General features: G+C 38.2%; 5 protein-coding genes across 5 annotated transcripts; all 5 read right to left on the bottom strand.

The window, feature by feature from the left end:
• Positions 1-660: 660 nt before the first annotated feature.
• LOC147274673 (cytochrome P450 736A117-like) lies at positions 661-2,964 on the bottom strand. Its single transcript, XM_086257296.1, has 3 exons — positions 1,888-2,964; positions 1,174-1,792; positions 661-882 (listed from the first exon to the last, which is right to left on the bottom strand). The coding sequence occupies exons 1-2, from the start codon at positions 2,839-2,841 to the stop codon at positions 1,184-1,186; spliced, it is 1,563 nt and encodes a 520-aa protein (XP_086113422.1). The 5' UTR covers positions 2,842-2,964; the 3' UTR covers positions 661-882; positions 1,174-1,183.
• A 583-nt stretch (positions 2,965-3,547) lies between these two features.
• Positions 3,548-5,581, bottom strand: LOC147274674 (cytochrome P450 736A117-like). The gene is made up of 2 exons (XM_086255957.1): positions 4,661-5,581; positions 3,548-4,566 (listed from the first exon to the last, which is right to left on the bottom strand). Exons 1-2 carry the CDS (start codon positions 5,579-5,581, stop codon positions 3,955-3,957), a joined length of 1,533 nt encoding a protein of 510 aa, XP_086112083.1. The 3' UTR covers positions 3,548-3,954.
• A 62-nt stretch (positions 5,582-5,643) lies between these two features.
• Positions 5,644-7,315, bottom strand: LOC147274675 (cytochrome P450 736A117-like). The gene is made up of 2 exons (XM_086255959.1): positions 6,204-7,315; positions 5,644-6,078 (listed from the first exon to the last, which is right to left on the bottom strand). Exons 1-2 carry the CDS (start codon positions 7,191-7,193, stop codon positions 5,644-5,646), a joined length of 1,425 nt encoding a protein of 474 aa, XP_086112085.1. The 5' UTR covers positions 7,194-7,315.
• Positions 7,316-7,697: 382 nt separating this feature from the next.
• On the bottom strand, positions 7,698-10,285 carry LOC147274676 (cytochrome P450 736A117-like). Its single transcript, XM_086256252.1, has 2 exons — positions 9,119-10,285; positions 7,698-8,462 (listed from the first exon to the last, which is right to left on the bottom strand). Exons 1-2 carry the CDS (start codon positions 10,085-10,087, stop codon positions 7,851-7,853), a joined length of 1,581 nt encoding a protein of 526 aa, XP_086112378.1. The 5' UTR covers positions 10,088-10,285; the 3' UTR covers positions 7,698-7,850.
• Positions 10,286-11,117: 832 nt separating this feature from the next.
• LOC147274677 (cytochrome P450 736A117-like) lies at positions 11,118-13,128 on the bottom strand. The gene is made up of 2 exons (XM_086255958.1): positions 12,054-13,128; positions 11,118-11,959 (listed from the first exon to the last, which is right to left on the bottom strand). Exons 1-2 carry the CDS (start codon positions 12,972-12,974, stop codon positions 11,348-11,350), a joined length of 1,533 nt encoding a protein of 510 aa, XP_086112084.1. The 5' UTR covers positions 12,975-13,128; the 3' UTR covers positions 11,118-11,347.
• Between the last annotated feature and the right edge of the window lie 2,701 nt (positions 13,129-15,829).

Genomic DNA, 15,829 nt, shown 5'->3' on the forward strand with positions numbered 1-15,829 from the left:
CCAGGAACTTGGTTATTATCTTTTGTATCCACAAAGTAATTGCTGATTTGCAACTTTCATTGACAAACCAATTGGAGCTACTCAAAGTTAATGGTCCCAGTTGGTTTGTCTTATTTAATTATTGCTCTTGAGCACATCAAAATTGACTAAAGTTCACTTATGGTACATGTAGTTTGGTTAAAGTTTTACTTTCGTCCCTATAATTTTAATTGTTCTGATTTTGATTATTATATTTTACAAATTGTTGCAATTCAAGGACATATTAGTATTTTCGTCTATTAATTTGTTAAATTCATTCTTAAATGCAATAGTTTGTAAAGTACAAGATCAAAATTAAAATTGTTTGTAAAGGACATGAGTAACAAGACTAAAAGTACAATGGATTTGAAAACTAAATGAATGGAAATGCTAACGTGTTCTTAAATTTGTAATGTAAGACTAAAACACATGTGGTCAGCCAAGAACAAGATGATACCTTTGATGTTGTCTCTATCAATGGAAAAGCCAACCATGTTTTTCTGCCAGTTTGAATTCTCACACGCAAACACGCACACGCATACATACACAAACACGCAACACACACACACACACAAGAAACTACAGTGACTTTGGATTCTCAAAACACAAAAAATTCCAAACAAAACAATTTAAGAAACTTGAAAAATGCAAAGATGGTGAGAAAACTTGCATTCATACTCACAATATTTGACAAAGCATTATTCATCTTATGGTATTTTGCATAGTGACAGACTAGCATAATAATATGGAAGGGCACCATGCAACTCTGCTATGACATCATATAAGAGGGTATTTTCTACGTATTCCTTCTATCTTTTATCAAGAATATACATACATACATACATACATACATACATATTGCCTCTATCTTGATCACGTAATGGAAGAGGTGAAAAAGAAATGTAGAATAAGAACCAAGGAAAATGAAGAAGACGAAGCTCTGAGTTTTTTTCATTAAGAAAAGATAAAGGAGATTACAGGGAATGGACTTTGTTCACTACTTTATACACAAGCATTGATTAGAAACAAACTAACTGATCTAGAACAAACTAACTCCTACTAACAAGATATCCACGTGTCAACATTTTATTAGTTAACAGCAAACTAATTCATTTAACATCAGACCACTAATATGCTAACAGCTGTATAGTCAACATATCTTTCATCATGAATATGGAATAGGAATAGCTTTAAGAGGGTATTTCCGATGTATGGTAAAACCAGTGGATTCAGTCATGTCTAAATCCTCTGCTCTTGCTCCACCAGGCAATGTCCAATCAAACTTGTGAACAATATTTGCCAAAGCAATCTCATTGACAGCCATAGCAAACTGAATTCCTGGGCAGACCCTCCTGCCAGCTCCAAATGGAATCAATTGGAAGTCATTCCCTTTATAATCTATACCACTATTCAAGAACCTTTCAGGCTCGTACTCCTCCGGTTTGTTGTATAACTTGGGATCTCTTCCAATTTGCCATGCATTCACCATAACTAGTGTGCTGGCTTTAATGTTGTAACCATTTATTTTCACATCTTGGGTCGACACCCTGGGCACTAGTAATGGAATTGGAGGATGAAAACGAAGTGTCTCCTTTATCACTGCCTTCAAGTAGTGCATTCCAACCAAATCATCCTCTGTTATGTCTCTTCTGTCTCCAACTATCTCCCTTACCTCACTCTGCAATTTGTTCATGACCCTTGGATGCCTTAAAAGCTCAGTCATTGCCCACTCTAGGACTGTATACGTAGTATCAGTGCCAGCAGCAAACATATCCTACAAGAATATAGATTAATTAAAAAAAGTTGATAAAACATTAGTTTAACCTCTAACATATATACATATACATAGAGAAAGAGAGAGATAATTACCAAGACAAGAGCCTTTATGCTAACTCTATCAATAAGAGAACCAAGAAAGTTTTCTTTGTGAATCCCAAGTAAAACGTCCACAAAATCTTTTTGGTCATCCTCCTTCTCAATTTGAACATGGTCATCATTTCCACTCTTTGAACTAGTATCCATATGGTCTTGAACCACTCTATCTATAAACTCATCAACTTCCTTAGCTACTTTCTCCACTCTAGCATTCAAACCATTCACATACCTCAACCAAGCAAGCCATGGGATATAGTCCCCAATAAATACACCTCCCAATAACTCTTCAAACTCCCCCAAAAGCTCCTTAAACATCCTCCCACCTTCATCACCACTGTACTTTCTCCCCAAAGCCACTCTACAAACGATATCATTAGTAAGTGTCATAAACATTTCGCTTAAATTCACAACTGATGATGAGGACTGCTTTATCTTGGTGATCATGGATTTAGTTTCCTCTTCTCTCACAGCACGAAAAGACCGAACCCTTTTGTTGCTCAAAAGATTTAAAACACATATACTTCTCATCTGCCTCCAATACTCACCATAAGGCGCTGATCCCACGCCTTTGTAATTATAGAGAAGCTTCTCAAAAGTGGCCAACTTGGGTCGGTCAGAGAAGGCGTGGTCATGAGTTTTCAGGATCTCACGGGAAGCCTCAGCAGAGGAGGCAACAAGGACTGGCACGCTTCCGAAATGGAGGAGCATGAGAGGGCCATGGTGTTGGGATAAGGCTTGAAGTGAGCGATGAGGGAACGAGCCTAGTTGGTGAAGGTTTCCAATGATAGGAAGCTTTGGTGGAGAAGGTGGTGAGTTTGCTGTTGTAGTGGAGGACCATTTGTATACAAGGATGAGGAAAATGGCTAGAAGTAGTAGTGTGAAGGAATAAGATTGCAATAAGCTTGAGAAGGTTTCACTCAGCTCCACCATTTGCAGGAGATTCAACATCTTCTATTCTTTTTAGTTTTCTGTACAAGTGTTTGTACTTGGAAAGAAAGTGTGTGTGTTTAAATAAAGATCTTCCTATTCCGTGGCAGAGAAACTCCCAGCGCCTCAGAACTATGGGAGTATTCAAAGTGCTAGTTGCGTACTAAGGTGAGCCAATAGCTCTGCATGACATAAGGCCAAGTGTACTAGCACATCAAGTCATTATATATGGTGGTCCATGTCCATCATACATGCGCTGATTAATAATTATTGCTTCGTGCAGATTTCATTGAACCAACTTGTAGCCACTCAAAATTACGGGCCTCTCAGTTGGTTGGGTTCAAAGATTGTTCTTTATCACATTGATTATCTCTAAGACATTTTGGAACAAAATCTTTCCACTACAATCAAGCTCTCAGCCTTGGTTTCATTGGCTTGCTTTTCATTTTCTTGTCAGGGGGCGATCAAAATAGAGACACGTGTAGTCAGCCTAAGAACAAGATTGAAGAAAATTCAATCCACGAGTTGATCATCCTCTCGGGCAGAACACAAAACAAAATTTGGAAGCAAGGACGGTGCTTTTGAAAGGTGGTGAGCATTGGACTTAAACCAAAGAGTTTCGTGCTTCATTGAAGTACTACTTTGAGATAAGATATTAGAATTCACACGTGTCGAAAACTTTCTGTTGAGGTTATGTGGCTGTTGAACACTTCCTGTTGAGGTTACGTGGCTCGATGCAAGCGATGAGTGAAAAATAAAATTAGTCCCACATTAGATAGAAAATAAAATAGTCTAATCCACTACTAATGGTATCGAAGTCATTGAAGTAATTTCTAGTAGTGAGCTTATACTTGTCCATGTATCTAGTAGTTAAACTTGCAACGATCTTACCAGGCCAAAAAAAAAAAAACACTTGCAAGGATCTTTTCATTTTATGTGGATGGATAAACATACAAAGGATCATATAGATACTCTAAGCTGTAGACTTAGAATTTCATGATCGTATGTGTTTCCATCTTTTGGCTTCTGCTATGAAACTTGAAATAACCTTGCAGAAAGATACAATGCACATCTTCACACACCTAACCTTTCCAAACCAAAATGAAAAAAAAAAAAAAAAAAAATGAAAGAAATCTAGAAAGATCTTAGTGCTGCCATAGCTACAAGTGGAACTTTTCTGTGGATGACAAGACCTGTGCGTTCTGTCATGTCCATATCCTCGGCTTTTGCTGCACCAGGCAATGCCCAGTCAAACTTGTGCACAAGATTTGCCAACACAAGCTCATTAGTGGTCATGGCAAACAAGGTTCCTGGGCAACCCCTCCTGCCAGCACCAAATGGGATCAGTTGGAAGTCATGCCCTTTGAAATCTACAGAAGAGTTCACAAATCTCTCTGGTTGAAACTCCTCTGGTTCATCCCACAGTGAAGGGTCTCTTCCAATTGTCCAGGCATTGATTATGACCATGGTTCTTGCTGCTATGTCATAGCCCTTTATCTTAACCTCTTGAGTCGATTCACGAGGAACTAGTAATGGGATTGGAGGATACAACCGAAGTGTCTCTTTGATCACTGCTTTTAAGTACTGCATTTTATCTAAATCACTTTCTGTTATGTCTGCTTTGCCATTAGCAATTCCCATCACCTCATTTTGCAGTTTTCTCATCACTCTCGGATGCCTTAAGAGCTCGGTCATTGCCCACTCTAGAACTGTGTAGGTAGTATCAGTTCCACCAGCAAAAATGTCCTACAAGAAACCAAGAATGAAATTAAAGGTTTGATCAATGATATCCAAAATCAATTTCCTAGAATATCTGATGTGGGATGTGTAGGTAACTTACCAAGATGATACCTTTGATGTTATCTCTATCAATGGAAGACCCAACCATGTTATGCTTTTGAATTTCAAGTAGGACATCCACAAAATCCTTTCTGTCTTCACCTTCAGCACCCATATCTTCACAACTCTCTACTTTCACATTCTTAAGATTACACATATGCTCTTCAATTACAACATCCAGAAATTTATCAAACTCTGTGGCAACTTTCTCCACTTTTGCATCTAAACCATTAATTTGATTAACCCAAGAAAGCCATGGAATAAAATCCCCCACATAAAAACCACCCAACAGCCTCATAAACTCCCTAAGCAACTCCTTAAATTTCTTTGAACCTTCACCTCCACTATACTTTTTCCCAAAAGCCACCCTGCAAATCACATCATTAGTAAGTGAAGCAAACAATTGGCTCAAATTCACTGGCACTGACAACAGAGAAGACTGCTTCACATTCCCAATCAGCAGAGCTAGTTCTTCTTCTCTTACTGCTCGAAAAGACTGAATCCTTTTGTTACTTAAAAGCTGGAGCACACAGATGCTTCTTATTTGCCTCCAATACTCACCATAAGGAGCTGCGGACACACCCTTACCTTCATAGAGAAGTTTATCAGCAGTTGTTAACTTGGGTCTGTTTGAGAAGATGATATCATTTGTTTTCATGATCTCACGAGCAGCATCTGCAGACGAAACTATGAGCACCGGCCTGATGCCAAAATGAAGCATCATGAGGCCACCATAGCGCTGGGCTAGTCGCTGTAGCGAACGGTGAGGGTACATGCCCAATTGGTGGAGGTTGCCTAGTATGGGGAGCTTTGGTGGTGAAGGAGGAAGGTGTTTGTGGGTTGTTGAACCGGAAAGCCATTTGATGAGGAGGATTATGAAGAACAGGAAAGGAATGGCAAATACAAACAGAGGCTGCAACATAGCAACTGGTTGATTCTCTTGTACATTTGCTCATGTTAATATATATAAGTGTTGTTGGCCCTTCATTGCGTCCTCCTGCCAGCCCCAAATGGAATCAATTCGAAGTCGTTCCCTTTATAATCTACACTACTATCCATGAATCTCTCTGGCTCAAACTCCTCTGGCTTGTTGTATGACTTGGGATCTCTTCCAATTGCCCATGCATTCGTCAAAACTTGTGTGTTGGCTTTAATGTTGTAACCATTTATTTCCACATCTTGGGTTAACTTCCTGGGAAATAGTAATGGAATGGGAGGATGTAAGCGAAGAGTCTCCTTCATCACTGCTTTCAAGTAGTGCATTCCAACCAAATCATCCTCTGTTACGTCTGTTCTGATTTCAACTATCCCCCTCACCTCCTTCTGCAATTTGTTCATGACCCTTGGATTCCTTAAAAGCTCAGACATTGCCCACTCTAGGGCTGTATATGTGTTGTCAGTGCCAGCAATAAACATATCCTACAAGAATTAATATTGATTAACCAAGGTTGATTAAATTAATTAATTGAAAGTGCTATGTAATATCAGAGAGAGAGAGAGAGAGAAACTGTTTGTAATTAAGAGAGGGAGAGAGAGTCAATTACCAAAATGAGAGCCTTTATAGTAACTCTATCAATAGGAAAACCAAGCAAGTTTTCTTTCTGAATCCCAAGTAAAACTTCAACAAAATTCTTTCCATCATCCTCCTCAATATGAACATGACCATGATGATTTTCACTCTCTGAACTAGTATCCATATGCTCCTGAACTACTCTGTCCATAAAGTCATCAAACTTTTTAGCCATCTTGTCTAATCTAGCATTCAAACCATTGACATGGCTCAACCAAGCAAGCCATGGGATATAGTCCCCAATAACAACAGCTCCCAATAACTCCATAAAATCCCTCAAAAGCTCCAGAAACATTCTACCATCTTCTTCATCACTGTACTTCTTCCCAATTGCCGCTCTGCAGACGACATTATTAGTAAACGTCCCCAAAATTTTGCTTAAATTCACAACTGATGATGATGTTGATGAGGAGGAGGAGGATATGCAAGACTGCATTATCTTGTTGATCATGGATTTCGTTTCCTCCTCTCTCACAGCTTGAAAAGACCGAACCCTTTTGTTGCTCAAAAGATTTAGAACGCATATACTTCTCAGCTGCCTCCAATACTCACCGTAAGGTGCAGTTGCAACGTCTTTGTAATTGTAGAGAAGCTTCTTAAAGACAGTCATCTTGGGTCTGTCAGAGAATATGAGGTCATGGGTTTTCATGATCTCGCGGGCAGCCTCAGTTGACGAGACAATGAGGACTGGCAGGCTTCCGAGATGGAGGAGCATGAAAGGGCCATGGCGTTGAGATAAGGCTTGAAGTGAGCGATGAGGGTACAAGCTTAATTGGTGAAGGTTTCCGATGATAGGGAGCTTTGGTGGAGAAGGGGGTGAGTTTGTTGGAGTAGTGGAGGACCATTTGTATACAAGGATGAGGAAAATTGCCACAAGTAGTAGTGTGAAGGGAAAAGGTTGCGACAAGGAGAAGAATTTTTCACTATTCAGCTCCTTCAGCACTTGCAAGCTGAGATTTAACATTCTTCTTCTTCTTCTCTATGTTTATGTGTATAATATGTGATTATGGTGGTCCATTAGATCATGATCAGAGCCTGCGTACTTTGCCTCTTGCTCAATATTCGGTCACAATAATACATCTGAAAGGGTCTCTTTTTTCATACTTTCTTGAATAATTAGTAACCATTCACTTTGAATTTATGTGTAGTACGATAGCCCACGCCCAAAGCACACCAAAGGAGAAGAGGTCAAAATGATGAAACGACCAAATTGCAAGCAAGAGGATCCAAATGCAAGCACCGAGCACACACTTAAGACTGGAGAAAAATATATACAGGGATTTGATTAAGACACAATTAAGGGGTTGTCTAACAATATGAGACAAAATGTTACAACTTTTTTAAGATAACTTCCTTGTATATAAAAACGAAACAGCATATGTGGCAATTTGTTTAGGATCTCTCCCCAGTTGGTATAAGCTTTAAATAGTAAAGTAACTGATCGATCATTTTGAATCTAAGTGCACTATGATTAGTAATATGAAACCCAGTTTATTAAACTTTCAAACCACAAGACAAACTGGACAAGATATCCACACCAACAATAAGGCCAAGCATAAACAATACAAACCCTGCCCAAGCTTAATAATAGAACATAATAAATTACATCAACAAGAAAAATTCAAAAAGGAAATGGAATAGCAACGGCTTTAAGAGGATACTTTCTATGCACGGTAATACCAGTGGATTCAGTCATGTCCAAATCCTCTGCTTTTGCTCCATCAGGCAATGCCCAATTGAACTTGTGCACCACATTTGCTAAGGCAATCTCATCAACAGCCATGGCAAACTGAATTCCTGGGCAGCCCCTCCTGCCAGCCCCAAATGGAATCAATTCGAAGTCATTCCCTTTATAATCTACACTGCTATTCAAGAACCTCTCTGGCTCGAACTCCTCAGGTTTGTTGTATGACTTGGGATCTCTTCCAATTTGCCACATATTCGTCAAAACTTGTGTGTTGGCTTTAATGTCGTAACCATTTACTTTCACATCTTGAGTCGACATCTTGGGAAATAGTAATGGAAGTGGAGGATGTAAGCGAAGAGTTTCCTTGATCACTGCCTTCAAGTAGTGCATTCCAACCAAATCATCCTCTGTTATGTCTCTTCCGGGTTCAATTAACCCCCTTAACTCATTCTGCAAATTTTTCATGACTCTTGGATGTTTTAAAAGCTCAGACATTGCCCAATCTAGGACTGTATACGTGGTATCAGTGCCACCGGTAAACACATCCTACAACAAGAATATTGATTAATTAAACAATGTTGTTACAATATTTGGTGGCTGATTGAAGTTTTCTAATAGATATGTGCGGATATCGATTAATCAACCTTAATTGATATATATAGCTGCCCTTGGTTTATTAACATAGCAGTAGAAAACACACTGTTGAAGTTTTCTGATAGATAGATAGAGAGATATAGGGAGACATGTGTGTGTATATATATATATATATTTATAGAATTAATTACACTTACACCTTTATCGTCTTTTCACATACACTCTATGGGGTTTCAAAAATTACACATACACCCCCTGAGGTTTCAAAACTGTTGCATATAACCCCCTATAGTGAGACGAAAAAAGATGAGAAATTATGCAAAAAGGCATGCTCAGGGGTTAAATGACCTAATAAGATTACTCAAAGTGTAAGGTTCAACCTCAATATAAATATTTTATTTTTTGTTTATTTATTTTTTTCTCTTGTAGGGGATTATATGTAATAGTTTTGAAACCTCAAAGGATGTATGTGTAATTTTTGAAACCTCAGGAGGTGTATGTGAAAAGACGATAAAGCTCAAGAGGTGTAAGTGTAATTAACTCTATATATATATATATATAGAGAGAGAGAGAGAGAGAGAGAGAGAGGGGGAGAGAGAATTAATTACCAAGATGACAGCCTTTATACCAACTCTATCAAGAGGAAATCCAAGCAAGTTTTGTTTCTGAATCCCAAGTAAAACGTCCACAAAATCCTTTTGATCATCCTCTTTCTCAATATGAACATGGCCATCATTTCCACTCTCTAAACTATCCATATGCTCTTGAACCACTCTATCTAAAAAGTCATCAAACTGCTTAGCCACCTTGTCTAATCTAGCATCCAAACCACTGACATGGCTCCACCAAGAAAGCCATGGGATATAATCCCCAATAACGATACCTCCCAATACAGCCGTCAATTCCCTGAAAAGCTCCATAAACACCTTCCCACCACCCCCACCACTGTACTTTCTCCCTAAAGCCACTCTACAAATAACATCATTAGTAAGCATCATAAACATTTCACTTAAATTTGAAACTGATGATGATGTGGAGGAGGAGGATATACAGGACTGTTTTATCTTGTTTATCATGGATTTGGTTTCCTCTTCTCTCACAGCTCTAAAAGACCGAACCCTCTTGTTGCTCAAAAGATTTAAAACACATATACTTTTCAGCTGCCTCCAGTACTCGCCATAAGGTGCTGTTACTACGTCTTTTTGATTGTAGACAAGCTTCTTAAAGACGGTCAAGCTAGGTCGGCTGGAGAATGCAATGTCATGGGTTTTCACGATCTTACGGGCAGCCTCAGCCGAGGACACAACAAGGACTGGCGCACTTCCGAAATGGAGGAGCATGAGAGGGCCATGGCATTGAGCTAAGGCTTGAAGTGAGCGATGAGGGCAAGAGCCTAATTGGTGAAGGTTTCCAATGATAGGGAGCTTTGGTGGAGAAGGTGGTGAGTTTGTTGGGGTAGTAGTGGAGGACCATTTGAATACAAGGATGAGGAAAATGGGCACAACTAGTAGTGTGAAGGAAAAAGGTTGCAACAAGCTTGAGAAGAATGTTTCAATATTCAGCTCCTGCAGCAGCATTTTTTAGAGATTGAACATCTTTTATTCTTCTTAGTTTTCTGTATAATAAGTGTTTGTGCTATAGGAAAACAAAATGCCTATGTTTAAATAAAGATCTTCCTCTTCTTAGTACGGAGCAGAGAATTGGATCATCCATAAGAAAACCGGCGCCTCAGAAATTAGGGAGTATTATCCATAAAAGTACTTGTATATGGTGGATCAGGAACTTAGTTGTTATCCTTTTGTATCCACAAAGTAATTGTATATGGTGGTCCAGGAACTTGGTTATTATCCTTTTGTATCCACAAAATAATTGTATATGGTGGACCAGGAAAAGTAATTGCTGATTTGCAACTTTCATTGAAAAGCCAATTTGGAGCTACTCAAAGTTAATGGTCCCAGTTGGTTTGTCTTATTTAATTATTGCTCTTGAGCACATCAAAATTGACTAAAGTTCACTTATGGTACATGTAGATTGGCTAAAGTTCCTTTGGACCAGGAACTTGGTTATTATCCTTTTGTATCCACAAAGTAATTGCTGATTTGCAACTTTCATTGACAAACCAATTTGGAGCTACTCAAAGTTAATGGTCCCGGTTGGTTTGTCTTATTTAATTATTGCTCTTGAGCACATCAAAATTGACTAAAGTTCACTTATGGTACATGTACTTTGGTTAAAGTTTTACTTTTGTCTCTATAATTTTAATTGTTTTGATTTTGGCTATTATATTTTACAAATTGTTGTAATTCAAGGACACATTAGTATTTTTCTCTATTAATTTGTTAAATTCATTCTTAAATGTAATGGTTTGTAAAGTACAAGATCAAAATCAAAATTGTTTGTAAAGAACATGAGTAACAAGACTAAAAGCACAATGGATTTGAAAACTAAATGAATGGAAATACTAACTTGTTCTTAAATTGCAACCCTTTGTAATGTAAGACTAAAACACATGTGGTCAGCCAAGAACAAGATGATACCTTTGATGTTGTCTCTAGATACCTTTGATATCTAGTAGTTAAACTTGCAACGATCTTACCAGGCCAAAAAAAAAAAAAACACTTGCAAGGATCTTTTCATTTTATGTGGATGGATAAACATACAAAGGATCATATAGATACTCTAAGCTGTAGACTTAGAATTTCATGATCGTATGTGTTTCCAACTTTTGGCTTCTGCTATGAAACTTGAAATAACCTTGCAGAAAGATACAATGCACATCTTCACACACCTAACCTTTCCAAACCAAAATGAAAAAAAAAAAAAAAAATGAAAGAAATCTAGAAAGATCTTAGTGCTGCCATAGCTACAAGTGGAACTTTTCTGTGGATGACAAGACCTGTGCGTTCTGTCATGTCCATATCCTCGGCTTTTGCTGCACCAGGCAATGCCCAGTCAAACTTGTGCACAAGATTTGCCAACACAAGCTCATTAGTGGTCATGGCAAACAAGGTTCCTGGGCAACCCCTCCTGCCAGCACCAAATGGGATCAGTTGGAAGTCATGCCCTTTGAAATCTACAGAAGAGTTCACAAATCTCTCTGGTTGAAACTCCTCTGGTTCATCCCACAGTGAAGGGTCTCTTCCAATTGTCCAGGCATTGATTATGACCATGGTTCTTGCTGCTATGTCATAGCCCTTTATCTTAACCTCTTGAGTCGATTCACGAGGAACTAGTAATGGGATTGGAGGATACAACCGAAGTGTCTCTTTGATCACTGCTTTTAAGTACTGCATTTTATCTAAATCACTTTCTGTTATGTCTGCTTTGCCATTAGCAATTCCCATCACCTCATTTTGCAGTTTTCTCATCACTCTCGGATGCCTTAAGAGCTCGGTCATTGCCCACTCTAGAACTGTGTAGGTAGTATCAGTTCCACCAGCAAAAATGTCCTACAAGAAACCAAGAATGAAATTAAAGGTTTGATCAATGATATACAAAATAAATTTCCTAGAATATCTGATGTGGGATGTGTAGGTAACTTACCAAGATGATACCTTTGATGTTATCTCTATCAATGGAAGACCCAACCATGTTATGCTTTTGAATTTCAAGTAGGACATCCACAAAATCCTTTCTGTCTTCACCTTCAGCACTCATATCTTCACAGCTCTCTACTTTCACATTCTTAAGATTACACATATGCTCTTCAATTACAACATCCAGAAATTTATCAAACTCTGTGGCAACTTTCTCCACTTTTGCATCTAAACCATTAATTTGATTAACCCAAGAAAGCCATGGAATAAAATCCCCCACATAAAAACCACCCAACAGCCTCATAAACTCCCTAAGCAACTCCTTAAATTTCTTTGAACCTTCACCTCCACTATACTTTTTCCCAAAAGCCACCCTGCAAATCACATCATTAGTAAGTGAAGCAAACAATTGGCTCAAATTCACTGGCACTGACAACAGAGAAGACTGCTTCACATTCCCAATCAGCAGAGCTAGTTCTTCTTCTCTTACTGCTCGAAAAGACTGAATCCTTTTGTTACTTAAAAGCTGGAGCACACAGATGCTTCTTATTTGCCTCCAATACTCACCATAAGGAGCTGCGGACACACCCTTACCTTCATAGAGAAGTTTATCAGCAGTTGTTAACTTGGGTCTGTTTGAGAAGATGATATCATTTGTTTTCATGATCTCACGAGCAGCATCTGCAGACGAAACTATGAGCACCGGCCTGATGCCAAAATGAAGCATCATGAGGCCACCATAGCGCTGGGCTAGTCGCTGTAGCGAACGGTGAGGGTACATGCCCAATTGGTGGAGGTTGCCTAGTATGGGGAGCTTTGGTGGTGAAGGAGGAAGGTGTTTGTGGGTTGTTGAACCGGAAAGCCATTTGATGAGGAGGATTATGAAGAGCAGGAAAGGAATGGCAAATACAAACAGAGGCTGCAACATAGCAACTGGTTGATTCTCTTGTACATTTGCTCATGTTAATATATATAAGTGTTGTTGGCCCTTCATTGCGTCCTCCTCCAATCTTTTATTTGTTCATTTTTTTAGTCTAAGCTGCTATGGGACCCTTGAAAGTAGAAAGAGGGGCTTACCACTAAATGTTCTATCTAACCATTCCATTCCAACATAACACAGAATAATGCCAGTTTGATCACATTGGGTCCCAATAATAATGTTATCAGATGGTGGTCTTCAATGAACAAAAGGAAACATTAGCACCAAAGGCTCATAGACATGCAAAAGCCTTTGATTACGAGACCTCCTTTTCTTTTTCTTTTTTTACTAGGGTGGTGGATTTGAATTTGGCACATCTCCAATAAAGTGTGGAGAAATACCACTAAATCAAATATTAGCTTTGAAATTGTATGTGGTTGCATCAATGTGATTCCGTATCTTTCACAACAGTACACGCTAAAATTGGCGCAGCCACCAAAAACTAAAGAGCAAGACCTGTCTGAAAAAAAGAAAATATGGGGTGTTGAATCGATGAATCAGTTGATGCCTTGATGGTGATGTCTTTTTGTTTGTACTTGGGGCATTATTGCAACCATTGAGATTTCTAACCTTTGACTTGTTCACCAAAGCCATATAAAATTAACTGCGTGCCTTTCATGCTGCTCCAGCAGACACCCTTGTTTATAAGAAAATAAGAATAGTAGAAATTGTATTTATTCCACCAAGTAAGACAATGATCCCATGCACTAAGTCAGGATTTCAAAGTGCAAAGTCCAAATAGTCCATTATATATTCTTTGTAACTTCACTAAAATACAACTCCAAATTATTCAAATTAGAGACCACACAATTTCTCCATCACTTAATTTAATTCATCTACCTGTTTGGCTCAAATTCTATACATAATGTGTTGAGAGTATAGTTGTGGTATTTAAAGTCTTGCACCACTATACATTACTAGTTTATTACTAATAATTTTTTATTAACTTAAAGTTCTTGTATACATATTGTATTCTATGATTTGTATGTATAGCTTCCCATGTTCAAAATGCTACTATAAAATAGGAGAAATTTGAAAAACAACTCATTTTGGTTGACATTAAAAACTTTTAACCATTTTTAAATATTTTAAAAATTTTAACTCTCGAAATAATACTTGAACCCCCCTCAAGAAGTGCTCGAACCCCCCTCAAGAAGTGTTGAGCACTTCGCGATGTGAGATCGAGCACTACTCGAGGGTTAAATTTCTACAAATAATAATAATAAAAAAATTAAAAATCTTTAATTGACTTCAATTTGGATTAATTTTTCAAATTTCTCATCAAATAGGAGGGAGAGAGAAAAAACGGAGGGATTTGATGAGAAATTTTGGAAAACGGGGGGAGGGGGCTGCCGAGCTGGAGAAATGGGCCATCCATTGGCCTATCATAGTAATTGGACCTTTAGCCCATGATTGAAATAAGAAGAAGAATATTGGGCCCAAAGTTAGAACTATCAGCACGCTTTCTAGAGTAAAGGCCCACTTCTAAAGTCCTCAGTTTGTTAATAATGGCATCACGAGGTCTTTTCCTAGTAGGAGTGTAGGACCGATGATTCCCCTTATTCCACGATAGCATCTATATTTTCATTTATGGCGCGTGAAGGAACCCCTGCAATTCCATGAGGTAAAGACCATCATAAATCCTTGTATGTATACAACATTTCTTACTTTCAGAATTTTTTGGGATTTTTTGTTGGGACCATTTTTGTGGGTATATTCCTTTGGGCATTGAATCCTTTGGTTTATCCATATGGAATTGTAACCATTAGCTAGTTTAGTTTTTCTTTATGTTCATGTTTTTTCTTAAAGTCAAGATGTTTCTACACCTTGACACGTATAGGCTCTAGATCATTTTTTCATTTTTGGATCTCTTTTAAATACTGTTGTTTTGTAAAATCATACCCATCAATGAATTAAATAAGTATTTTTATCTTTATTTTCTCTGCATTTTCCCTTTTTTTTTTTCACTGTTGATATATGGTCTCATCATTTTTTTGAAAAGCAAAAACTATAAATGACTTGATAAGTCGATTCACATACTTTTTTTTTTTTGTCTGAAAGTCGATTTACATACTTATCGTGATGATAAGTTGATTTTTTTTAATAACCTAATCGTTTGATTTTTTTATTTATTTTTAAAATATTGTCATTATTTGATAGTAATAGTTATTGTTATTAAATTATTTGTAACTCTAGCCACTACCTCTGTTTTCTCTATTCTTTCTCCTCCTCCTCCCACAGTCGCACATTCCAAGGAGAGTAAGGGGAGCTGGCCTTCCTTCCCCTCCCCTCCCCTTCTCTCCCTTCCCTTCCCCTTCCCCTTCTCCCCCCAACTTAGGAATATTCTTCTCCCTCAATAGTGAGAGTTTTTCTATACTTCCATTTTGGAAGTCTTTCCTACTGCATCTTGCAACTTTATTTTTCTCCTTTATTTTCACTTGTTTTGACTTGTTTGGTGTTTTGATATTCTCAGGTTTTATGGGATGCTCATCTCAAGGTGTTTGGTTGACACTATTTTTGCCGGTACCGGTCATGTTTCTACCAATTACTACTGCTCGATCTGCCATTATGAGCTACTATCAGCCTCAATTTAAAGTGGTTGGTAGGATCGTGGACCCTAACGAGATAAGTTTGCTAAGTCTTTCGGCGCCTCACTGTCTCCGTTTAGTGGCTATAATATATGCTCAACACCGGTGTGATGAGATCTTGGAATTTCTGTGGGCTTTGATGCTCCACTTCTCTAGGCTTTTACCTTCTTGTAAGTTTTTGGGCCCTTTCTTTGTATTCACTGTGCTTTTTGGCTG

Source organism: Dryas octopetala, chromosome 9, assembly GCF_963921425.1.
Source record: "Dryas octopetala chromosome 9, drDryOcto1.1, whole genome shotgun sequence".
Classification (NCBI taxonomy): Eukaryota; Viridiplantae; Streptophyta; class Magnoliopsida; order Rosales; family Rosaceae; genus Dryas; species Dryas octopetala.